Here is a 26,941-nt window from a genome sequence, read left to right on the forward strand (position 1 = left end):
CTGCTTTCCCAACAACAGGCCCAGATCCCCAGTTATGTGCATGAAGAGAAGGCGGAGAAAAAGGGTCCGGAGGGCGGGCTGCCTTCTGAGAATTCGTAGGCGATCGAATAAATCCCCACTGCCTTCCATTCTGCTAGCAAACATGCAATCTTTGAAAGATAAAATCGATGATCTATGCGGAAGATTAAACTACTAACGGGACATTCAAAACTGTAATATCGTATGCTTCACAGAGTCGTTGCTGAACGACGACATTATCAACATACAGCTGGCTGGTTATACGCTGTATCGGCAGGATAGAACAGTGGCGTCTGGTAAGACAAGGGGTGGCGGACTATGTATTTTTGTAAATAACAGCTGGTGCACGATATCTAAGGAAGTCTCGAGGTTTTGCTCACCTGAGGTAGAGTATCTCATGATAAGCTGAAGACCACACTATCTACCAAGAGAGTTTTCAACTGTATTTTTCGTAACTGTCTACATACCACCACAGACTGAGGCTGGCACTAAGACCGCACTCAATGAGCTGTTTTCCGCCATAAGCAAACAGGAAAAAGCTCACCCAGAGGCGGCGCTCTTAGTGGCCGGGGACTTTAATGCAGGGAAACTTAAATCCGCCTTACCAAATTTCTAGCAGCATGTTAAATGTGCAGCCAGAGGGAAAAAACTCTGGAACACCTTTACTCCACACAAATCGGAGGGCCTGTTGTCCGGACCTCTGGCAGTCTCTATGGGGGTGCCACAGGGTTCAATTCCCGGACCGACTCTTTTCTCGGTATATATCAATGATGTCGCTCTTGCTGCTGATGATTCTCTGATCCACCTCTACACAGATGACACCACTCTGTATACTTCTGACCCTACTTCGGACACTGTGTTAACAAACCACCAGACAAGCTTCAATGCCATACAACACTCCTTCCGTGGCCTCTAACTGCTCTTAAATGCTAGTAAAACTAAATGCATGCTCTTCAACCGATTGTTGCCCGCACCTGCCCGCCCGACTAGCATCACTTCTCTGGATGGTTCTGACTTAGAATATGTGGACAACTACAAATACCTATGTGTCTGGTTAGACTGTAAACTCTCCTTCCAGACTCACATTAAGCATCTCCAATCCAAAATTAAATCTAGAATCGGCTTCCTATTTCGCAACAAAGCCTCCTTCACTCATGCTGCTAAACATACCCTCGTAACACTAACGATCCTACCGATCCTTGACTTTGGCGATGTCATGTACAAAATAGCCTCCAACACTCTACTCAGCAAATTGGATGTAGTCTATCACAGTGCAATCAGTTTCGTCACCAAAGCCCCATATACCACCCACCACTGCGACCTGTACGCTCTCGTTGGCTGGCCCTCGCTTCATATTCGTCGCCAAACCCAATGGCTCAAGGTCATCTAGACGTTTTTGCTAGGTAAAGAACCGCCTTATCTCAGCTCACTGGTCACCATAGCAGCCCCCACCCGTAGCACGCAGTCCTGCAGGTATATTTAACTGGTCATCCCCAAAGCCAACTCCTCCTTTGGCCGCCTTTCCTTTCAGTTCTCTGCTACCAATGACTGGAACGAATTGCAAAAATCACTGAAGTTGGAGACTTATATCTCCCTCACTAACTTTAAGCATCAGCTGTTAGAGCAGCTTACCGATCATTGCACCTGTAAACAGCCCATCTGTAAATAGCCCACCCAACTACCTGATCCCCATATTGTTATTTATTTTTGCTCTTTTGCACCCCAGTGTCTCTACTTGCAAATCATCATCTGCACATCTATCACTCCAGTGTTAATGATACGTTGTAATTAATTTGCCACTATGGCCTATTTAATGCCTTACCTCCCTAATCTTACTACATTTGCACACACTGTATATAGATTTTTCTATTGGGTTATTGACTGTACGTTTGTTTATCCAATGTGTAACTCTGTGTTGTTGTCACACTACTTTGCTTTATCTTGGCCAGGTCGCAGTTGTAAATGAGAACTTGTTCTCAACTGGCCTACCTGGTTAAATAAAGGTGAAATAAAACAAATTAAAACACACAGAGACGCATACAAAGCAGCCCACGGTCTCCATTTGGCAATGCTCTTGATTCCTGCTTACAAGCTAAAACTACAGCAGGAAGCACCAGTGACTTGATCAATAAAAAAAGTGGTCAGATGAAGCAGATGCTAAACAAAAGGTCTTTTTTGCTTGCACAGACTGGAATATGTTCCGCGATTCCTCCGATGGCATTGAGGAGTACACCACATCAGTCATTGACTTCATCAATAAGTGCATTGATGACGTCGTCCCCACAGTGACCGTACATACATACTAGAGGTCGACCGATTATGATTTTTCAACTCCGATGCCGATTATTGGAGGACCAAAAAACCGGCCGATACCGATTAATCGGACGATTTCTTTATTTATTTATTTGTAATAATGACAATTACAACAATACTGAATGAACACTTATTTTAACTTTATATAATACATCAACAAAATCAATTTAGCCTCAAATAAATAATGAAACATGTTCAATTTGGTTTAAATCATGCACAAACAAAGTGTTGGAGAAGAAAGTAAAAAAAGTGCAATATGTGCCATGTAAAAAAGCTAACATTTAAGTTCCTTGCTCAGAACATGAGAACATATGTAAGCTGGTGGTTCATTTAAACTTGAGTATTCAACATTCCCAGGTAAGAAGTTTTAGGATGTAGTTATTATAGGAATTATAGGACTATTTCTCTCTATACGATTTGTATTTCATATACCTTTGACTATTGGATGTTCTTATAGGCACTTTAGTATTGCCCGTGTAACAGTATAGCTTCCGTCCCTCTCCTCGCTCCTACCTTGGCTCGAACCAGGAACACATCGACAACAGCCACCCTCGAAGCAGCGTTACCCATGTAGAGCAAGGGGAAAAACTACTCCAAGTCTCAGAGCGAGTGATGTTTGAAACACCATTAGCGCGCACCCGGCTAACTAGCTAGCCATTTCACATCGGTTACACCAGCCTAATCTTGGGAGTTGACAGGCTTGAAGTCATAAACAGCGCAATGCATTGCGAAGGGCTGCTGGCAAATGCACGAAAGTGCTGTTTGAATGAACGCTTACGAGCCTGCTGCTGCCTACCATCGCTCAGTCAGACTGCTCTATCAAATCATAGACTTAATTATAACATAATAACACACAGAAATACGAGCCTTTGGTCATTAATATGGTCGAATCCGGAAACTATCATCTCAAAAACAAAACGTTTTTCCTGTCAGTGAAATACGGAACCGTTACGTATTTTATCTAACGGGTGGCATCCCTAAGTCTAAATATTCCTGTTACATTGCACAACCTTCAATGTTATGACATAATTACGTAAAATTCTGGCAAATTAGTTCACAACGAGCCAGGCGGCCCAAACTGTTGCATATACCCTGACTCTGTGTGCAATAAACGCAAAATGACACAATTTCACCTGGTTAATATTGCCTGCTAACCTGGATTTATTTTAGCTAAATATGCAGGTTTAAAAATATATACTTCTGTGTATTGATTTTAAGAAAGGCATTGATGTTTATGGTTAGGTAGAGTCGTGCAACGAGTCGGCTGTCTTTGTTAGGAAGAAATAGTCTTCACAGTTCGCAACGAGCCAGGCGGCCCAAACGGCTGCATATACCCTGACTCTGTTTGCAAGAGAAGTGACACATTTTCCATAGTTAAAATAAATTACTGTCAGAAGGCAATATTAACTAAATATGCAGGTTTAAAAATATATACTTGTGTATTGATTTTAAGAAATGCATTGATGTTTATGGTTGGAGCAACGTGTACCTAAGCGATTATATGCAACGCAGGACAGGCTAGATAAACTAGTAATATCATCAACCATGTGTAGTTAACTAGTGATTATGATTGATTGATTGTTTTTTTATAAGATAAGTTTAATGCTAGCTAGCAACTTACCTTGGCTTCTTACTGCATTCGCGTAACAGGCAGGCTCCTCGTGGAGTGTAATGTAAAAGCAGGTGGTTAGAGCGTTGGACTAGTTAACCGTAAGGTTGCAAGATTGAATCCCCGAGCGGACAAGTGTGTCGTTCTGCCCCTGAACAAGGCAGTTAACCCACCGTTCCTAGGCCATCATTGAAAATAAGAATGTGTTCTTAACTGACTTGCCTAGTTAAATAAAGGTCTAAAAAAAAAAGAAAAAAAAATGATATATATTTTAAAAAATCAGACAAATCGGCATCCAAAAATACCGATTTCCGATTGTTATGAAAACTTGAAATCGGCCCTAATTAAGGACCTCTAATACATACCCCAACCAGAAGCCATGGTTTACAGGCAACATCTGCACTGAACTAAAGGCTAGAGCTTTAAACAGGTCAACATTCACAAGGCCGCAGGGCCAGATGGATTACCAGGACGTGTACTGCTAACATGCACTGACCAACTGGCAAGTGTCTTCACTGACATTTTCAAACTCTCCCTGTCCGAGTCTGTAAAACCAACATGTTTTAAGCAGACCACCATAGTCCCTGTGCCAAAGAACACTAAGTTAACCTGCCTAAATGACTACCGACCCGTAGCACTCATGTCTGTAGTCATGAAGTGATTTAAAAGCTGGTCATGGCTCACATCAACCCCATTATCCCAGAAACCCTAGACCCACTCCAATTTGCATACCGCCCTAAAAGATCCACAGATCTTGCAATCTCTATTGCACTCCACAATGCCCTTTCCCACCTGGATAAAATGAACATCTATGTGAGAATGCTATTCACTGACCACAGCGTTCAACACAATAGTGCCATCAAAGCTCATCAATAAGGACCCTGGGACCAAACACCTCCCTCTGCAACTGGACCCTAGACTTCCTGACAGGCCGCCCCCAGGTGGTAAGGGTAGGTAACAACACATTCGCCACGCTAATCCTCAACACAGGGGCCCCTCAGGGGTGCATGCTCAGTTCCCTCCTATACTCCCTGTTCACTCATGACTGCAGGGCCAGGCACCAATACCATCGACTCCAACACCATCATTAAGTTTGCCAATGACAGAACAGCGGTAGGCCTGATCACCGACAACGATGAGACAGCCTATAGGGAGGAGGTCAGAGACCTGGCCGTGTGGTGCCAGGACAACAACCTCTTCCTCAACGAGATCAAGACTAAGGAGATGATTGTGGACTACAGGAAAAAGAGGACCGAGCACGCCCCCATTCTCATCGACGGAGCTGTAATGGAGCAGGATGAGAGCTTCAAGTTCCTTGGTGTCCACATCACCAACAAACTAACATGGTCCAAGCACACCAAGACAGTCGTGAAGAGGGCACGACAAAGCCTATTCCCCCTCAGAAGACTGAAAATATTTGGCATGGGTCCTCAGATCCTCAAAAGGTTCTACACCTGACGGGTTGTATCACTGCCTGGTATGGCAACTGCTTGGCATCTGACCACAAGCGCTACAAAGGGTAGTGTGTATGGCCTAGTACATCACTGGGGCCAAGCTTCCTGACATCCAGGACCTTTATACTAGGCGGTTTCAGAGGAAGGACCAAAACCATTGTCAAAGACTCCAGTCACCCAAGTCATAGACTGTTCTCTCTGCTACCACACGGCAACGGTACCGGAGCGCCAAGACTAGCACCAAAATGCTTCTTAACAGCTTCAACCCCCAAGCCAGAAGACTGGTGAACAATTAATCAACTGGCCACCCGGACTATTTACATTGATCCCCCTTTGTTTTTACACTTCTGCTACTCGCTATCTATTATCTATGCATAGTCACTTCACAAATTACTAACTTGTACCCCCGCACATTTACTCAGTATCAGTGTCCCTTGTATATAAGCCTCGTTGTTATTATGTCATTTTCTTGTGTTACTTTTTGATTCGATTTTTTTACTTTAATTAATTTAGTAAATATTTTCTTCACTCTATTTTTGAACTGCATTTCACTGTAAGGTCTACACCTGTTGTATTCGACGCATGTGACAAACAAAATTGGATTTGAATAGAGGGGGGAATGACAGCAGACAGCAGGGCTCAGGGTTGAGGGAGCATATGAGGGGAAGTGAAAGTCAAAAGCTTCATCTCTGTTCCGAGTCCTGACTATGGTTCCGTTCTAAACAGCACCCTATTCCCTATATGGTTCACTACTTTTGACCAGAGCCCTATAGTCCCTGGTCAAAAGTAGTGCACTATAATAGGGTGCCCTTTGGAACGCAACCTATATAAGCCTGCCCTGCATGGACATAATGTGGAGCTATTGTGGCTCGTTTAACTTCAATCTGCCCTGGCACTGGCTGACAAACGGAGCCGTCACTTCCCATCTGGGGCCTCTAGCTCCCATCCTGCTGCCCTGGCTGTCCTAAACACTGCCAGTCCTCTGTGCAGAGGGGAGAAGAGCACTACGTTCACTCCCCATGTAAAACGAAGGTCCCCATAAGCCAAACGTCCCCATAAAACATGCAGTCTGGCGTCACCCACCTAGGACTACTGGGACAATAGCGGACACATTTCCCAATACCTCTCCATCCATTCTCAGTCCAACTGTAAAGTCTTTCTACTGTATCTGAACAAAACAACCTCCTAAAACAGAGAGAGACTGGGTATGGCATCATCAGCCAGCTACTATACTAGGGCAACACACACACATTATTTTCTGAACTGTCTCTATCCATTCCCAGTCCTACTGTAAAAGCTCTCTCTCTATCTGATAGAGGTGGTCTGTCTATCTACTCTATCTGGACATCAGCAGTAAAGCTGTTTGCAGTTAGAGTCAGCAGTTTGACCAGCAGGAAATACAAAGTATGAGTCCAACTGGGGATACTTGGAAGAACAATACTACTGGGCATAATGACTATTGGTGAAAACTGTTGCAGTAAATTATTGGGTCAGTAACTTAAAACGTCTTAAGGATCCACCCCTTTTTTTCAATTTTCACCTAAAATCCCAAATCTATCTGACTGTAGCTCAGGACCTGAAGCAAGGATATGCATATTCTTAATACCATTTGAAAGGAAACACTTTGAAGTTCGTGGAAATGTGAAATGAATGTAGGAAAATATAACACATTAGATCTGGTGAAAGATAATACAAAGAAGAAACCAACCTTTTTTTTGTACCATCATCTTTGAAATGCAAGAGAAAGGCCATAATGTATTATTCCAGCTCAGGCTCAATTTAGATTTTGGCCACTAGATGGCAGTCGTGTATGTGCAAAGTTTTAGACTGATCCAATGACCCATTGCATTTCTGTTCAAAATGTTGTATCAAAACTGCTCAAATGTGCCTAATTGGAATATTAATAACTTTTCAAGTTCATAACTGTGCACTCTCCTCAAACAATGGCATGGTATTATTTCACTGTAATAGCTACTGTAAATTGGACAGTGCCGTTAGATTAACAAGAATTTAAGCTTTCTGCCAATATCAGATATTTCTATGTCCTGGGAAATGTTCTTGTTACTTACAAACTCATGCTAATCACATTAGCACACATTAGCTCAGCTGTCCCGTGGGAGGGACACCAATCTGTAGAGATCCTTAAGAGGATTTATTAATAATGCTGAAAGTATGAGGACAAATCAATAATGTTTTTTTTTCAATAAACAAATAACAAATAACATATCACAGCGGAATTCAGTCTGGCCACTCCGGCAGTTCAGCGCAGTCTGGCCACTCCGGCAGTTCAGCGCAGTCTGGCCACTCCGGCAGTTCAGCGCAGTCTGGCCACTCCGGCGACTGTTGACTGGCGGGCAGCTCTGACGACTGTTGACTGGCGGGCAGCTCTGACGACTGTTGACTGGCGGGCAGCTCCGACGACTGTTGACTGGCGGGCAGCTCCGACGACTGTTGACTGGCGGGCAGCTCCGACGACTGTTGACTGGCGGGCAACTCCGACGACTGTTGACTGGCGGGCAGCTCTGACGACTGTTGACTGGCGGGCAGCTCTGACGACTGTTGACTGGCGGGCAGCTCTGATGACTGTTGACTGGCGGGCAGCTCTGGTGACTGTTGACTGGCAGGCAGCTCTGGTGACTGTTGACTGGCGGGCAGCTCCTGCCCCATCAAACAGCCCTTGTGCCCCCCCCCTAAAAAATTATTGGGGGTGCCTCTCGGTCTCCCAGTCCTCGCCAGCCTTCTTCCGCTGCTTGGTCCTGTGTAGGTGGGTGGTTCTGTCACGGTTGTCTTCATGAATGGACCAAGGCGCAGCAGGTATGTGAATACTCATGGATATTTATTACCAAAAAAAGGAGTAGCGCATCCACTTGAAAAACCCAATGACGGTGACAACAGTAGCAGTTTTACAGGCTATACACGCAGTGTAAAAACAACCACCCACAACCCCAAAGAAAAACACACACACCTATATAGGACTTCCAATCAAAGGCAACTATACACACCTGCCTTCAATTGGAAGTCCCAATCATCCACACAAACATTCCCAACAAACATGCCACGTCCTGACCCCCAAAACTAAAACACTAGCTCCATCTGCTGGTCAGGACGTGACACATATTTTATTTTACCTTGTTTCAATGATGAACATTACCAATCTGTTGCATAAAATGGCATGTTTGAATCAATGTAACATTTTTTAAGTAACGCTATCAACCTAAATAAAAAGATATATAGAAATATAATGTGAAGCCACAAGGATTTCTGCCTGAATAGTGATTCCTACTGGTATATGAGGGGTAATGCACTTCAGTGAGAACGAGTCTACCATCCAGATGCCTGCCTCTATGTACCCTACTTAACTTTGGAAACAAGCTGTGTTTGTTTCCACTGAGCTCGCATGTCAGCAAATTTAAACTGATCAGCTTCCATACTCATTTGCGTAAAATACCTAAATAACGTTGAATAGTGTAAAATAACTCCTCTAACATGTCTTAAATAAGCTGTATGTGAAAGTAAATTCTGAGTGAAATTGGGTTTATGTAGGCTACATTTACATCTGATTTGTCCAACAAAGGACACCATCATTTTAATGAGTAGCTAGATATACTATCACTCATCCATGGTTTTTCTTATTTTAACCTTCATTTAACTAGGCAAGTCAGTTAAGAACAAGTACTTATTTACAATGACAGCCTAGGAACAGTGCCGTGTTCAGGCACAGAAGGACAGAATTTTACCTTGTCAGGTCAGAGAGTCTATCTAGCAACCATTCGGTTACTAGTCCAACGCTCTAACCACTAAGCTACCTGTCGCCCCGTTTGATGGGATCTTTGGAAGTTTACAAATAGTTACCATTAGGATGCCAAATTCATGATATTACTAACACACTTTACCTCTTGATATTGTCTTATATATGAAGGATAGTTAGTTGATTTCAAACTTAATCTATAAATTGGTAGATTCATGACTCCATCTCAACCAAAAATCACAGTTGAAGAATAAGAATAAATCAAATCAAACTTGATTTAATGTTTAATTTGATTTAGTCCTTTCTTTAACTTAAATTTTTGATTGAGATGGAGATGTGAATCTAACATATCAATCATTCATTTGTAGAGAAGCTGGATATTAATTTGTGTTGTGAACGCAACCAAAAATCAACATTTTAAGGAGATGTATCTTCTGATTGGATAGTATATGAACTGCATATTATGAATAACATACAGTTGAAGTCGGAAGTTTACATACACTTAGGTTGGAGTCATTAAAACTGTTTTTCAACCACTCCACAAATTTCTTGTTAACAAACTACAGTTTTGACAAGGGGGTTAGGTCATCTACATTGTGCATGACACAAGTAATTTTTCCAACAATTGTTTACAGACAGATTATTTCACTTCTAATTCACTGTATCACAATTCCAGTGGGTCAGAAGGTTACATACACTAAGTTGACTGTACTTTTAAACAGCTTGGAAAATTCCAGAAAATGATGTCATGGCTTTAGAAGCTTCTGATAGGCTAATTGACATAATTTGAGTCAATTTGAGGTGTACTTGTGAATGTATTTCAAGGATTACTTTCAGACTCAGTGCCTTTTTACTTGACGTCATGGGAAAATCAAAAGATTCAGCCAAGACCTCAGAAGAAAATTGTAGACCTCCACAAGTCTGGTTCATCCTTGGGAGCAATTTCCAAACGCCTGAAGGTACCACGTTCATCTGTACAAACAATAGTATGCAAGTATAAACACCATGGGACCACACAGCCGTCATACCGCTCAGGATGTAGACGCGTTCTGTCTCCCAGAGATGAACGTACTTTGGTGCGAAAAGTGCAAATCAATCCCAGAACAACAGCAAAGGACATTGTGAAGATGCTGGAGGAAACAGGTACAAAAGTATCTATTTCCACAGTAAAACGAGTCTTATATCGACATAACCTGAAGGGCCGCTCAGGAAGGAAGAAGCCACTGCTCCAAAACCGTCATAAAAAAGCCAGACTACGGTTTGCAACTGCACATGCGGACAAAGATCATACTTTTTGGGGGTGCTTTGCTGCAGGGGGGACTGGTGCACTTCACAAAACAGATGGTATCACGAGGAAGGAAAATGATGTGGATATATTGAAGCAACATCTCAAGACATCAGTCAGGAAGTTAAAACTTGGTTGCAAATGGGTCTTCCAAATGGACAATGACCCCAAGCATACTTCCAAAGTTGTGGCAAAATGGCTTAAGGACAACAAAGTCAAGGTATTGGAGATGCCATCATAAAGCCCTGATCTCAATCCTATAGAAAATATGTGGGCAGAACTGAAAATGCATGTGCGAGCAAGGGGCCTACAAACCTGACTCAGTTACACCAGCTCTGTCAGGAGGAATGGGCCAAAATTCACCCAAATTATTATGGGAAGCTTGTGGAAGGCTACGTGAAACGTTTGACCCAAGTTAAACAATTTAAAGGCAATGCTACCAAATACTAAATGAGTGTATGTAATCTTCTGACACACTGGGAATGTGATGAAAGAAATAAAAGCTGAAATAAATCATTCTCTCTACTATTATTCTGACATTTCACATTCTTAAAATAAAGTGGTGACCCTAACTGACCTAAGACAGGGAATTTTTACTAGGATTAAATGTCAGGAATTGTGAAAAACTGAGTTTAAATGTATTTGGCTAAGGTGCATGTAAACTTCCGCAACGCAACATGTAAAGCTGAAATTAAAAGATCCCAGAAATGTTCCATATGCACAAAAATTGTTTTTCTCTCAAATGTTGTGCACAAATTTGTTGACTTCCATGTTCATGAGTATTTCTCCTTTCTCTGCCAAGATAATCCACCCACCTGACAAGTGTGGCATATCAAGAAGCTGATGAAACAGAATGATCATTACACAGGTGCACCTTGTGCTAGGGACAATAAAAGGCCACTCCTAAAATGTGCAGTTCTGTCACACAACACAATGCCACAGATGTCTGAAGTTTTGAGGGAGTGTGCAATTGGCATGCTGACTGCAGGAATGTCTACCAGAGCTGTTGGCAGAGAATTTAACGTTCATGTATCTACCATAAGCCGCCTCCAACGTCGTTTTAGAGAATTTGGCAGTATGTCCAACCGGCTTACCAAACATAGACCTTAGATGGCCACTGGCACGCTGCAGAAGTGTACAATTCAAGGATGAATCCCAGTTTCAACTGTACCCGGCAGATGGCAGATGTTTCCTGATTTCAACGTTGTGAACAGAGTGCCCCAGGGTGGCGGTGGGGTTATGGTATGGGCAGGCATAAGCTACGGACAACAAACACATTTACATTTTATCGATTTCAATTTGAATGCACAGAGATACTGTGACAAGATCCTGAGGCCCATTGTCGTGCCATTCATCCACCGCCATCACCTCATGTTTCAGCATGATAATGCACAGCCCCATGTCGCTGTCACGATTCCCACCGACGGTGGCGTCCCCTCCTGCTCGGGTGGCGCTCGGCGGTCGTCGTCACCGGCCTATTAGCTGCCACCGATTCCCTTTTGCTTTTCCCTTTTTTTATTTTGTGACACCTGTGGTCAATTAGCCATTAGAGGGGCTATTTAGTTTAGCTGGCCCGCTCCTGTTCGTGCGGGATTAATGATTGTTTCTTTGACAGACGGCTTATGTTCGTGTCGACGTTGTTTGACGCCGTATGTACTTTCTCCCCTGTGTGTGGGAACATTTGTTTTTTGTGTGAGTGTATATTAAAAACACCACTACCCTGTGTTCGCTGCTTCCTGCGCCTCATTCCTCCTCCACGACTACCAAGCCGTAACAGAATCCCGCACCAAGATAAAAGGCATGGAATCAGCGGGAGCAGCGGCCACTCCTCTGCCCTCGATGGAGGAACGCGTACTCCACCACACGACAGTCCTCCATCGCATCGGATCGGCAATGGACCAGATGATGGAGAGGATGGACCGATGGGAGAGAAGTGGTATCCTCTCTCCACCTCCACCTCCCCCGATACAGCCATCTTCGCCCCCCATGACGTCTGGCTCTGGCGCACTTCGTTTGGCGCTCCCGAGGGAGTACGATGGGGCGGCGGCTGGGTGCCAGGGATTTTTGCTCCAGCTTGAGCTGTACCTGGCCACCGTCAGACCTGCTCCCACGGGGGAGGAGAGCGTGAGTGCCCTCGTTTCCTGCCTGACGGGCCGAGCTCTGGAGTGGGCTAATGCGGTCTGGAAAGGTCCAGACTCGGCGAGGGACCACTACCCAGAGTTCACCCGCCGCTTTCGGGCCGTGTTCGACCACCCTCCGGAAGGAAGAGCGGCGGGTGAACGGCTGTTCCACCTCAGGCAGGAGACGAGGAGTGCCCAGGACTTCGCGCTGGAGTTCAGGACCTTGGCTGCTGGGGCGGGGTGGAACGACAGGGCCCTCATAGACCACTACCGCTGCAGTCTCCGGGCGGACGTCCGCAGGGAGCTGGCCTGTCGGGACACAGCTCTGTCCCTGGACGAGCTCATAGATATGTCCATACGACTGGACAATTTGCTGGCTGCCCGCGGGCGTTCGGAGAGGGTCCTGCCCGTTCCACCCCCGTGCACCCCCGCCCCTACCCCTATGGAGGTAGGGGGGGCCGTGCAAAGGGGCACCGGAGGAGGTGGCTCCTCCTGCACCAGCTGTGGTCGGAGAGGACACACGGCCGACTGGTGCAGGAGGAGCCAGTCTGGGAGTCGAGATGGCAGGCAGAACACTTCTCGGTCACCTCAGGTGAGTCAGCACCAGATTCACCCAGAACCCCCTGTTGGTCACGTGTTTTTACCTGTTTTGTTTACTAAATTTTTTCCCTCTTCCCAGCATAGGGCGCTAGTCGATTCAGGCGCAGCTGGGAATTTTATGGACCGTGGACTTGCCATTAAGCTGGGCATTCCGCGGGTGCCGATAGATTCCCCTTTCCCTGTGCACTCCCTAGATAACCGGCCATTAGGGTCAGGGTTAGTCAGGGAGTCTACGGTGCCACTGGACATGGTAACGCAGGGGAATCATAAGGAACGCATTAGTTTTTTCCTTATTGATTCGCCTGCGTTTCCGGTGGTGCTGGGGGTCCCCTGGCTGGCTGGTCACAATCCCCGTATTTCGTGGAAACAGGGGGTTCTCCAGGGGTGGTCAGAGGAGTGTTCAGGTAGGTGTCTAGGAGTTTCCATAGGTGCCACGTCGGTGGAGAGTCCAGACCAGGTGTCCACCGTGCGCATTCCCCCTGAATACGCCGATTTGGCGATCGCTTTTTGTAAAAAGAGGGCGACTAAATTACCACCTCATCGACAGGGGGATTGTGCGATAGATCTCCAGGTTGACGCTGCGCTTCCCAGGAGTCACGTGTACCCCTTGTCACAGGAGGAGACTGCGGCTATGGAAACATATGTCACGGAATCCCTGGGACAGGGGTACATTCGGCCCTCCATCTCACCCGCTTCCTCGAGTTTCTTTTTTGTGAAGAAAAAGGAGGGAGGTCTGCGTCCGTGCATTGATTACCGAGGTCTAAACGCTATTACGGTGGGGTTTAGTTACCCACTACCTCTCATCGCTACGGCGGTGGAATCATTTCACGGAGCACAGTTCTTCACAAAACTGGATCTCAGGAGCGCGTATAATCTGGTGCGTATCAAGAAGGGAGACGAGTGGAAAACCGCCTTTAGTACCACATCAGGCCATTATGAGTACCTCGTCATGCCGTATGGGTTGAAAAATGCTCCAGCCGTCTTTCAATCCTTTGTTGACGAGATTCTCAGGGACCTGCAAGGGCAGGGCGTGATAGTCTATATCGATGACATTCTGATATATTCCGCCACCCGCTCCGCGCATGTGTCCCTGGTGCGCAAGGTGCTTGGTAGACTGCTGGAGCATGACCTATACGTTAAGGCTGAGAAGTGTGAGTTTTCCAAACGAGCCGTCTCCTTTCTGGGTTATCGCATTTCCACCACGGGGGTGGTGATGGAGTGTGACGGCATTAAGGCCGTGCGTAATTGGCCGACCCCAACCACGGTGAAGGAGGTGCAGCGGTTTTTAGGCTTTGCCAATTACTACCGGAGGTTTATCCGGGGTTTTGGCCAGGTAGCGGCTCCCATTACCTCACTGCTGAAGGGGGGGCCGGTGCGTTTGCGATGGTCGACGGAGGCGGACGGAGCCTTCAAGAAGTTGAAGACGCTGTTCACCGACGCACCCGTGTTGGCGCACCCGGACCCGTCTTTAGCGTTCGTAGTGGAGGTGGACGCGTCCGAGGCTGGGGTGGGTGCCGTGCTATCACAGCGCTCGGGTGTGCCATTGAAACTCCGCCCCTGCGCTTTCTTTTCGAAGAAGCTCAGTTCGGCGGAGCGTAACTACGATGTGGGGGACAGGGAGTTGCTAGCAGTGGTCAAAGCTCTGAGGGTGTGGCGGCACTGGCTTGAGGGGGCTAAACACCCCTTTCTCATCTGGACCGACCACCGAAACCTGGAGTACATCCGGGCAGCGAGGAGACTGAATCCACGTCAGGCGAGGTGGGCCATGTTCTTCGCCCGGTTTAGGTTTACCATCTCCTATAGACCGGGTTCCCTGAATACTAGGGCCGACGCGCTGTCCCGTCTCTATGACACGGAGGACCGGCCCATCGATCCAACTCCCATCATTCCAGCGTCTAGGCTGGTGGCACCTGTGGTATGGGAGGTGGACGCGGACATCGAGCGGGCATTGGTGTTAGAACCTGCGCCTGCGCAGGTGCCCTTGGGGCGCATGTATGTGCCGCTCGGTGTTCGTGATCGTTTGATTCGGTGGGCGCACACGCTACCCACTGCGGGTCATCCTGGTGAGGCGAGGACAGTGCGGAGTCTAAGGGGGAAGTACTGGTGGCCCACCTTAGCTAAGGACGTGAGGTCCTATGTCTCTTCCTGTTCGGTGTGTGCCCAGAGTAAGGCTCCTAGGCATCTACCAAGAGGGAAGTTACAGCCCCTCCCCGTTCCACAACGACCATGGTCGCACCTGTCCATCGACTTCCTGACAGATCTTCCCCCCTCTCAGGGGAACACGGCGATTCTGGTGGTTGTGGATCGGTTCTCTAAGTCCTGCCGTCTCCTCCCATTGCCCGGTCTCCCTACGGCCCTGCAGACTGCGGAGGCCCTATTTACCCACGTCTTCCGGCACTACGGGGTGCCGGAGGACATTGTCTCTGATCGAGGTTCCCAGTTCACATCCAGGGTCTGGAAAGCGTTTATGGAGCGGCTGGGGGTCTCGGTCAGTTTGACCTCCGGTTATCACCCCGAGAGCAATGGGCAGGCGAAGAGGGTGAACCAGGAGGTGGGCAGGTTCCTGAGGTCGTATTGCCAGGACCGGCCAGGGGAGTGGGCGAGGTATATTCCCTGGGCTGTTAGCCCAGAACTCACTTCGCCACTCCTCTACTAACATATCACCCTTTCAGTGTGTGTTAGGTTACCAGCCGGTCCTGGCACCATGGCACCGGAGTCAGACCGAGGCTCCTGCGGTGGAGGACTGGGTCCAGCACTCCAAGGAGACCTGGAGAGCCGTCCAGGACTCACTAAAGGAGGCCAGTGCGCGGCAGAAGAGGAGTGCTGACCGCCACCGCAGTGAGGCGCCCGTGTTCGCACCGGGAGACAGGGTCTGGCTCTCGACCCGGAACCTGCCCCTCCGCGTGCCCTGCCGGAAGCTGGGGCCGCAGTGTGTGGGGCCCTTCAAAGTCCTGAGGAGGATAAACGAGGTCTGTTATCGGTTGCAACGCCCTTCCTATTACCGTATTAACCCCTCGTTTCATGTGTCTCTCCTCAGGCCGGTGGTAGCTGGTCCCCTTCACGAAGATGAGGTGCCGGAGGTCCCTCCGCCCCCTCTGGACATCGGGGGGTCCCCGGCGTACAGCATACGGGCCATACTGGACTCGAGACGCCGGGCGAGGGGCCTACAGTACCTCGTTGACTGGGAGGGGTACGGCCCGGAGGAGAGGTGCTGGGTGCCGGCGGCGGACGTCCTGGACCCATCTATGTTGAGGGAGTTCCACCACCTCCGTTCGGATTGCCCTGCGCCTCGCCCTCCGGGTCGACCTCGAGGCCGGTGTCGGCGCGCTGCGGGAGCCGCGCGTCAGGAGGGGGGTACTGTCACGATTCCCACCGACGGTGGCGCCCCCTCCTGCTCGGGTGGTGCTCGGCGGTCGTTGTCACCGGCCTATTAGCTGCCACCGATTCCCTTTTGCTTTTCCCTTTTTTTATTTTGTGACACTTGTGGTCAATTAGCCATTAGAGGGGCTATTTAGTTTAGCTGGCCCGCTCCTGTTCGTGCGGGATTAATGATTGTTTCTTTGACAGACGGCTTATGTTCGTGTCGACGTTGTTTGACGCCGTATGTACTTTCTCCCCTGTGTGTGGGAACATTTGTTTTGTGTGTGAGTGTATATTAAAAACACCACTACCCTGTGTTCGCTGCTTCCTGCGCCTCATTCCTCCTCCACGACTACCAAGCCGTAACAGTCGCAAGGATCTGTACACAATTCCTGGAAGCTGAAAATGTCCCAGTTCTTCGATGGCCTTCAAACTCACCAGACATGTTACCCATTGAGCCTGTTTGGGATGCGCTGGATCGACGTGTACAACAGCGTGTTCCAGTTCCCGCCAATATCCAGCAACTTCGCACAGTCATTGAAGAGGAGTGGGACGACATTCTACAGGCGACAATCAACAGCCTGATCAACTCTATGCAAAGGAGTGTCTGCATGAGGCAAATGATGGTCACACCAGATACTGACTGGTTTTCTGATCCACACCCCTACCTTTTTTTTAAGGCGTCTGTGACCAACAGATGCATATCTGTATTCCTAGTCATGTGAAATCCATAGATTAGGGCTTAATTGATTTATTTCCTTATATGAACTGTAACTCAGTAAAATCGATGAAATTATTGTGTCAAACTGCTTTGCTTTATCTTGGCCAGGTCACAATTGTAAATGAAAACTTGTTCTCAACTTGCCTACCTGGTTAAATAAAGGTGAAAAAGGCATTATTTGAATATTGGGCTGTTTCTGCAACAAGCCTCTCATAGATAATTGGAGCACATTGAGAGTGTTTCTGTTTCTGTTTCCAGCTAGAGATTCAAGTGCTTTGTTGGTGTTGATTTTGGGAATTAATTAGGACGGTTGTGATTATCTACAATCAGAAAATCAAATGAATGTGTGTAATAAAGGATTCTGAAAGTTTCCCAAACAATTAGTCACTGCTATGTAAAACGCTTGGCTCGATAAACGTGCCCAATAAAAGGTTTGCTGAAGTGAATACAGCATGAAGGGCACCCAGACTGCACTGTGTGAACACAATAGGCCTGAAACACGCAGATGGATATAGTACATTTGCCTTTATATTTACCAATTATCTTCCTCTAATATCTTCTCAGATGATTCCGATAAAAAGGACTGGATCACCGTTAAAAAGGCTTTATTTATTTCAAAGGTAGATTTAATTTCAACAGCTTTCTGTTCGCATTGTGTTGTGTTGTGACTCGGCAGTTAATGATGTGTTTGTAACGGTTGTCGAAATGAGGGGACCAAGGTGCAGCGTGGTATGTGTTCATCTTGATATTCATTTTAAATCTGAACACCTAAACAAAATAATCAACAATGGAAAATGACCGTCACGTCTTGCAGGCTTAACAAAGCAGTACAAAAATAAGATCCCACAACTCAAGGAGGGAAAAGGGCTGCCTAAGTATGGTTCCCAATCAGAGACAACGATAGGCAGCTGCCTCTGATTGGAAACCATACCTGGCCAAAACATAGAAATAGAAACCATAGAATGCCCACCCCACACCCTGACCTAACAACATAGAGAAATAAACCGTCTCTCTCAGGTCAGGGCGTGACAGTGTTTGTCTGGCTCCTCAGGTACTTACATCTGAACTCAGCTGTTCACAACGGATACACAGTCACATCATCTCACATAGATCAGAGACATAATTACACTTATTATATTAGTTACCTCAATGAATAAACGTACAGCTGACGACAATACACGTTACACAGGACGTATATGAATTGCCATTATTTGTATTATTGTGCAGAAGGTTGTGAGTTCGTTTAGTTTATTAGGATCCCCATGAGAAACTGCTTATGCAGCAGAAACCCTTATTGGGGTCCACAAGTTTGTGTCCTGGTTCAGGAAGATAAATACGAAACTCACACTGTTGCACAAGCCGTGAGTTTGTTATAGCAACGCGTTGAGACAACAGGATGTTTGCTGTACTTATGGGCCCTTATTTATCAACATTAATTATTTTTGTATACCTTCAAGAGACTTGACTGCAGCATACAAACACAGTCAGATGTCAAGTTGGAAGTACAGATGAAAAAGCCCCAATGCACCAAGAGCTACCGCAGCAATCACAACTCATACATATTTTATCCAGAGTAGACTGGATCTCCTTCCTTCTCCTCTGTTTGATTCTGTGAACTGAAGTGAACTGAAGTGTGTGTGTGTGTGTGTGTTAGTGTACTGAGGTGGGCATCTTCCACAACAAGTTTACAGAAGTGCGGTCAGATAAAACTGTTCCTTGTCAGACCTCGTCAAAGGAAACATCTCCGTGAAACCAATAATCAGCCGCCACTGAAGCCCCACAGTTGGTGCTCAAAGACAATGTTGATGTCGACATCAGAGGCATCATTTTGATACTTATTGCTGGAGAATAAAACAAGATTGTGTGATGATTTGATTTTCTACATGGCTGCCTGCTTTGTGACACATATAGTTCACTGATTTGGAATAGTTGTCATCCTTGGAAGGATCGGATGGCATGTCAACTTCATCGAGGCAAAGCTTGTTTAATATATCCACTGCAAAGTCACACCACACACACTCTCAAATATGAGTCTGAGAGCTCTGTTTATCCTGCAGGCAAATGTTTAGAATTTGAAGAGTTCTGTGAGTTTTAGAATCCCTTTATTATTTGATTCTCTGTGACATTTTACAGGTATTAAACAGTCAACAGTTGTGGTTGTCCTTTCCGAACTTGAATCTGGAATACATTTTCCAAACGCATGTTAATAATGATGATCTCATGGTTGAACCGTCCAGGTCTAATCCAGTCTATACAGAGTTGACTGTAGGCCTCCTGGAGGTTTCAACAGCACAAAAGCGTATTTCCATACGTCTGGTCCAAATGTATCCGACTATCCATCCTCTCAATCGGTGTCACACATAGATGAGACTGGGGTCAGAACTGGTGTGTTGGAAAAGTTAATGTTCTGGAAGACGAACCAACAGAAAGGCCTGTTTTCCATCTTGGAGCACTTTGTCAGGGTGGTAGGAACTCTTACCGCTGTAGCCCAGTTCTCACTCAGTGTGTAACCATGACATGATCATTATTATGACAGGGAATGGAACCTCGCAACAGATTCATCACATTCTTCTCAAGCCATCTTTACTGAATTACCATTGCAATGTGCAGTCTTTTCACATACTGTATCACAGTTGTTGTTTCTACATTGGGTATTTTTCTCTCTATCTCATTGTTCCTGTGCACCTGCAACAAGATAGCGCAGTGCGAGTGCCTTTTTGAATTTTCAATACCATAAGCAAGTGAAATAACAAATAATAAAACAAACTGCAATGAAAGCAGTGTGACCTCCATTGCTGCCGAGGCACATTCCAGTCTACTCTCTGTCATTCCTCCCAGTGTAACCTGAATTCAATTTCTATCAACACTTGTTTTTTAAACGACTGCAGTCGCCTCAGTTTGAATCAATACCATTTCTCTATTTCCCCTACTTTGATAGTGCTGTTTGCCAGAGGTGGCAACATCATTGAAGCTCCCCTGAACCTGGGAACGAATATGAGTAAATCCACAGAGAGTGTTTCTGTGTGTGTGTGAGTGCGTGTGCATTCGTGTGTGTCTGTGCAAATCCGCAGGGAGCGTAATTGGAAACGCACAGCGGAGGTGAACAAGATAAGTCTCAGGGGGGGAACTAAAAACACCACACTATAAAGGTCCTGCCTGTCACAAAGAGCCCATTTCAAATCTCCCAAAGCCATCTAAGGACAGCAATTCAAAGTTACAGGATCGACATCTTTTCTACAAGCAAAATACAGTAACACTTTATGTGTGAAATGCACTGCTTAGGAATCAGTGGTGGATCAGTGCATTTCACCTTGGTTAAGGAGAGAGTGTTTGGCCACCCAGAAACAGCAAAGAGACAAGGATTATGGCCAACAGAAAAGACACATCATGCTGTAATGACACCAGGCAGGGATTGCTGACGTGTTGATGTGGTCTGAAGGTGAACCAGATATCCATCGGAGAGCAGTGAGAGAGGCTTAGAAGCTGCCAGTCTAAATCTGCGTCACAAATGGCACCCTATTCTCCCTGTGGGCCTCATCAAAAGTAGTGCGCTACTTTTGATCTAGGGAACAGGATGCTATTTGGGACAGCCGGGGCTCCTGCCTCTCACAGCAAAATGTGACTTACACCTCCTCTGGTTGTGGATGTGCATTGATCTCACAGTGTAGTTAAACAAGAAGAGCATCAGCAGAAAACACTACATCCCACACACACATAAACACACACCCAACTCTACCCCCCCACCCCCCGCGCCCCCACCACACACTGTCCCCATCCCCATCAATAACCGACAGAATATATACATGTAAAAGAGCCATTAAATGGAATTAGGTGCTAGCAATAAATTGAGAGCTTTTCCCAACATTGACAGTGATCCCAGTGCATTAAAGCAGGAATGCCCTGAGTGTTCCAGTTCAGTGGCCAGGCCTTCTCTCTGGGGTGTCATTACACTGTTTTATCTCAAAGGGACACCGTGACTGGCCCGATACTGCATCAACCTGTCTGTCTGTACCCCAGATGGCAGGGCCCATAGGGGAGTAAGAAATAAGGTGACATTTGGGACAAACGTCCTAACTTTCTAGCAGTACACTGACCATTACCATAAAACCAGAAACATGACAGAGAATGTGCTGGTACAAACCTCATTTCATGACTTCAAAACACACAGTAGCTACAGGAGAAGAGGTGTGTGTGTTTTTTATGTTGCCTTTATTTAACTAGGCAAGTCAGTTAAGAACAAATTCTTATTTTCAATGACGGCCTAGGAACTGTGGGTTAACGGCCCTGTTCAGGGGCCGAACAACAGATTATTACCTTGTCAGCTCGAGTATTTGATCTTGCAACCTTTCGGTTACTAGTCCAACGCTCTAACCACTAGACTACCTGCCACCCCTGTGTGACAGGGCAGCGGTGTGTGTGAACGGGCAGCAGTGTGTGTGACAGGGCAGCAGTGTGTGTGACAGGGCAGCAGTGTGTGTGTGTGTGTGACAGGGCAGCAGTGTGTGTGACAGGGCAGCGGTGTGTGTGACAGGGCAGCGGTGTGTGCGACAGGGCAGCGGTGTGTGTGACAGGGCAGCAGTGTGTGTGTGTGACAGGGCAGCTGTGTGTGTGACAGGGCAGCGGTGTGTGTGACAGGGCAGCAGTGTGTGTGTGTGACAGGGCAGCGGTGTGTGTGACAGGGCAGCGGTGTGTGTGTGTGTGTGTGACAGGGCAGCGGTGTGTGTGTGTGTGTGACAGGGCAGCGGTGTGTGTGTGTGTGACAGGGCAGCGGTGTGTGTGTGTGTGACAGGGCAGCGGTGTGTGTGTGTGTGACAGGGCAGTGGTGTGTGTGTGACAGGGTAGCGGTGTGTGTGTGTGTGTGACAGGGCAGCAGTGTGTGTGACAGGGCAGCAGTGTGTGTGTGTGACAGGGCAGCAGTGTGTGTGTGTGACAGGGCAGCGGTGTGTGTGTGACAGGGCAGCAGTGTGTGTGTGTGACAGGGCAGCGGTGTGTGTGTGTGTGACAGGGCAGCGGTGTGTGTGTGACAGGGCAGCAGTGTGTGTGACAGGGCAGCGGTGTGTGTGTGTGACAGGGCAGCGGTGTGTGTGTGTGTGACAGGGCAGCAGTGTGTGTGTGTGACAGGGCAGCGGTGTGTGTGACAGGGCAGCGGTGTGTGTGACAGGACAGCGGTGTGTGTGTGACAGGGCAGCAGTGTGTGTGTGTGACAGGGCAGCGGTGTGTGTGTGTGTGACAGGGCAGCGGTGTGTGTGACAGGGCAGCGGTGTGTGTGACAGGGCAGCAGTGTGTGTGAGAGGGCAGCGGTGTGTGTGTGTGTGTGACAGGGTAGCAGTGTGTGTGTGTGTGACAGGGCAGCGGTGTGTGTGACAGGGCAGCGGTGTGTGTCACAAGGCAGTGGTATGTGTGTGTGTGTGTGTGTTTGTGTGTGTGTGTGTGTGTGTGTGACAGGGCAGCGGTGTGTGTGTGTGACAGGGCAGCAGTGTGTGTGTGTGACAGGGCAGCGGTGTGTGTGTGAGACAGGGTAGCGGTGTGTGTGACAGGGCAGCGGTGTGTGTGTGTGACAGGGCAGCGGTGTGTGTGTGACAGGGCAGCGGTGTGTGTGACTGGGCAGCGGTGTGTGTGTGTGACAGGGCAGCGGTGTGTGTGACAGGGCAGCGGTGTGTGTGTGACAGGGCAGCGGTGTGTGTGTGACAGGGCAGCGGTGTGTGTGACAGGACAGCGGTGTGTGTGTGACAGGGCAGCGGTGTGTGTGACAGGACAGCGGTGTGTGTGTGACAGGGCAGCAGTGTGTGTGAAAAGGGCAGCAGTGTGTGTGACAGGGCAGCGGTGTGTGACAGGGCAGCGGTGTGTGTGTGTGTGACAGGGCAGCAGTGTGTGTGTGTGTGACAGGGCAGTGGTGTGTGTGACAGGGCAGCAGTGTGTGTGTGTGACAGGGCAGCGGTGTGTGTGTGTGACAGGGCAGCGGTGTGTGTGACAGGGCAGCAGTGTGTGTGTGACAGGGCAGCAGTGTGTGTGACAGGGCAGCGGTGTGTGTGTATGTGTGACAGGGCAGCGGTGTGTGTGTGTGTGACAGGGCAGCGGTGTGTGTGTGACAGGGCAGCGGTGTGTGTGTGTTTGTGTGACAGGGCAGCGGTGTGTGTGTGTGACAGGGTAGTGGTGTGTGTGTGTGTGACAGGGCAGCGGTGTGTGTGTGTGTGACAGGGCAGCGGTGTGTGTGTGTGTGACAGGGCAGCGGTGTGTGTGTGTGTGTGTGACAGGGCAGCAGTGTGTGTGACAGGGCAGCGGTGTGTGTGTGTGTGTGTGTGACAGGGCAGCGGTGTGTGTGTGTGTGTGACAGGGCAGCAGTGTGTGTGACAGGGCAGCGGTGTGTGTGTGTGTGACAGGGCAGCGGTGTGTGTGACAGAGAAGCAGTGTGTGTGTGTGTGTGTGTGTGTGTGTGTGTGTGTGTGTGTGTGTGTGTGTGTGTGTGTGTGTGTGTGTGTGTGTGTGACAGGGCAGCGGTGTGTATGACAGGGCAGCGGTGTGTGTGTGTGTGTGTGTGTGTGTGTGTGACAGGGCAGCAGTGTGTTTGACAGGGCAGCAGTGTGTGTGTGTGTGTGTGTGTGACAGGGCAGCGGTGTATGTGTGTGTGTGTGTGTGTGTGTGTGTGTGTGTGTGTGTGTGTGTGTGTGTGTGTGTGTGTGTATGTGTGTGTGTGTGTGTGTGTGTGTGTGTGTGTGTGTGTGTGTGTGTGTGTGTGTGTGTGTGTGTGTGTGTGTGTGACAGGGCATTGGGGAGCTGAAGCGACACTTTGGCACACACAGCTGCATTCTTTCAGGTGGACCTCAATGGGTAATGATCAAAAGACACACACGCACACATAGTGTATACACACACAAACACACATACTGTATACACACACAAACACACATACTATATACACACACACATACTGTATACACACACACACACACACATACTGTATACACACAGATGCACACATACTGTATACACACACACACGCACAAACACACATACTGTATACAAACTCACGCTCATGCACACACACACACAGATCTGACTGAATTATAATTGAGACTAAAAAAAGGACTAAAAACTACAGCTACAGAATATTTGCGACACAGTTTGATCAACTAAACCCACAAGACCTGAATATGAACACAGATGTAAAAGATTTTGTTGCGTGAAACACCACAGAATGTAACCAGTTGGCCCACATTTCACATGGCTGTTATTCTATTCATCTCTTCAGTGATCATAATGATCAGTATAAACGTGGCTTCCACTATCAATGCTTCCCTGATGATAACAGAAACTATTGTAGGCTCTGAATGTGTGAATCCATAACCCAACAGAGAATTAACTAAATAATTCCACCCCCGAGGGCCTCTAAAGTAGTTAAAACAACCTCAGTTTTTCGGCAACGGCACAAATCTAAAAATACTACTCCTCAATACCCATCCAACCCCCTTCCTTCCATAGCCAGAGGCTTCCAGTCCCAAAGAGCGTGTTCACAGCATAACTACGATGTGTGTGTGTGTGCGTGTGCTCACTTGTGTGTGTGTGTGTGGACGATGAGTGCTCGTCACACATCATAGCCTCTCACATTAACCCAGGCTCAGCACACAGTCTGCTCTGTCCCTCGTGGACACACACACACGTGCAAAAACACATGCACACACACACATACACACAGCGGGTCTACTCTGCGTCCCCTATGGCCTCTCTCTCTCTCTCTCTCTCTCTCTCTGTGTGTGTCTCTCTCTCTGTGTGTGTCTCTCTCTTTCTCTCTCACTCTCTCTGTCTCTCTCTCTATGTCTCTCTGTGTCTCTATGTCTCTCTGTGTCTCTCTGTCTCTCTCTGTGTCTCTTTCTCTCTCTGTGTCTCTCTCTCTCTCTCTCTCTGTCTCGCTCTCTCTGTGTGTGTCTCTCTCCCTCTCTCTCTGTCTCTCTCTCTCTGTCTCTCTCTCTCTGTCTCTCTCTCTCTGTCTCTCTCTCTCTATGTGTCTCTCTCTCTCTGTGTCTCTCTCTCTGTGTCTCTCTCTCTCTATCTCTCTGTCTCTCTCCCTCTCTCTCTGTGTCTCTCTCTCTCTATCTCTCTGTGTCTCTCTGTCTCTCTCTCTCTCTCTGTCTCTCTCTCTCTCTCTCTGTCTCTCTCTCTCTCTCTCTGTGTGTGTCTCTCTCCTTCTCTCTCTGTCTCTCTCTCTGTCTCTCTCTGTCTCTCTCTCTATGTGTCTCTCTCTCTCTGTGTCTCTCTCTCTCTCTGTCTCTCTCTCTCTGTGTGTGTCTCTCTCTCTCTGTGTGTCTCTCTATCTCTCTGTCTATCTCTGTGTCTCTCTCTCTCTATCTCTCTGTGTCTCTCTCCCTCTCTCTCTGTGTCTTTCTCCCTCTCTCTCTGTGTCTCTGTCTGTTTCTCTCTCCCCATCTAGCCAGCTGTTATCAAAACCTGGGACACAACCTGTCACATCTTCTCCTTGTCCCAGACAGACTAAACTGTAACGCATCATTAACCTACCGATCCAAAAGAACACGATAAGAATGGATGGAATATTTCATCCTCATTAGTCTTCTTTAGCAACTTTTGGTGTCAAGAAGGTGAACAAGAAGTAATACACGTGGACACTTAAAATCCAAACAATAAAGTGTCTGGGTAAATCTCTGGGTTCAACATACTGTTAAAGATCTACACGCATCACACCATACATGTAAGATATCACTTATTTATAATTACAATACATCAGCTCAAAACACAAACTACAATCACATGAAGAGTCAACAGATTTGTAAAAACATGATCAGGGACAGCCGGAGAGCCAGAGATAAAAACAGTTAGTAATAATCTAAAAAACTGTACACATGTAGTAATGACCCACAGATAGTGGATAGTAAAGTCCCTTACCTCTGCTAAAGAAGCTGGTCCACATTTTCACTAACAACAATCTCTTCTCTTTGCAGCCAGATTTTGTTCTCTTCTTTGATAGAGATAATAAAAAAAAACCTAAAGAATCGAGAGAGAGAGAATCCAGGAGAGAGAGAATCCAGGAGAGAGAGCATGCAGCTCTGTGTGCAGAGTGCTAGTGCTGGTTGTGCGTCTCAGCCTCTTATCCTCTATGTGACAATAGACTTTAGGATCAATACTGCACCTTCACAGATCCTCAGCCGCTGCCTCATTCCCCTCTCAATGGAAAGCCCCCACACTCCGGCAGCATGCAAGCTAGAGCAGCAGACAGGCAGACGCAAGCAGCACCCATTTGTGAGGAGGAGGAGGAGAGAACAAAATCAGGCGAGCACCAGCGGGTGATTTCACTTGCGGTTCTTGATGTTTGTTGTAATGAAGCGACCACAGGGTGAAGAGGAGGGATGGAAAGAAAACAAGGGAGAAAACATCTTGCTTTCCTCCTTTTCTGATTCACTCATTCTCTTTCTATCGTTTGCTCCCTCTCTTATTTATTTTCTTTCTTTCTCTCTCTTTCCTTTCTCCCTCTATGTCTTCTCTCTCTCTCTACTCTCGCTCTATCTTTCTGTCTCTCTCTCCCTCCGTGTCTGTGTCTGTCTCTTTCTCTTCCCTCTCACACTCAGACCCAGCTAAACCAAACCAGACTAATGTATTTTGATAAATGGCTCTGCGGCTTTTCCCCACACAACCCAATGCTGTCAGACCGTCAACCAGCCGCTGTCAGACCGTCAACCAGCCGCTGTCAGACCGTCAACCAGCCG

At 47.3% G+C, this 26,941-nt stretch overlaps 1 protein-coding gene across 2 annotated transcripts in view; it reads right to left on the reverse strand.

Moving 5' to 3' along the window:
• Window positions 1-26,941, reverse strand: part of znf385b (zinc finger protein 385B) — a 167,209-nt gene that overhangs the window by 79,112 nt on the left and 61,156 nt on the right. Inside the window, exon 1 of one of the 2 annotated variants that reach the window (XM_029702507.1) lies at window positions 26,124-26,230. The exons of the other annotated variant lie outside the window; for it this stretch is intronic. Within the exon in view, the coding sequence (XP_029558367.1) occupies window positions 26,124-26,148 (25 nt within the window). The 5' untranslated portion in view covers window positions 26,149-26,230. Of the gene's footprint in view, window positions 1-26,123; window positions 26,231-26,941 lie in introns of those variants that run through there. 2 annotated transcript variants of the gene reach the window in all.

This window comes from Salmo trutta, chromosome 20 (genome assembly GCF_901001165.1).
Source record: "Salmo trutta chromosome 20, fSalTru1.1, whole genome shotgun sequence".
NCBI classification, from domain to species: Eukaryota; Metazoa; Chordata; class Actinopteri; order Salmoniformes; family Salmonidae; genus Salmo; species Salmo trutta.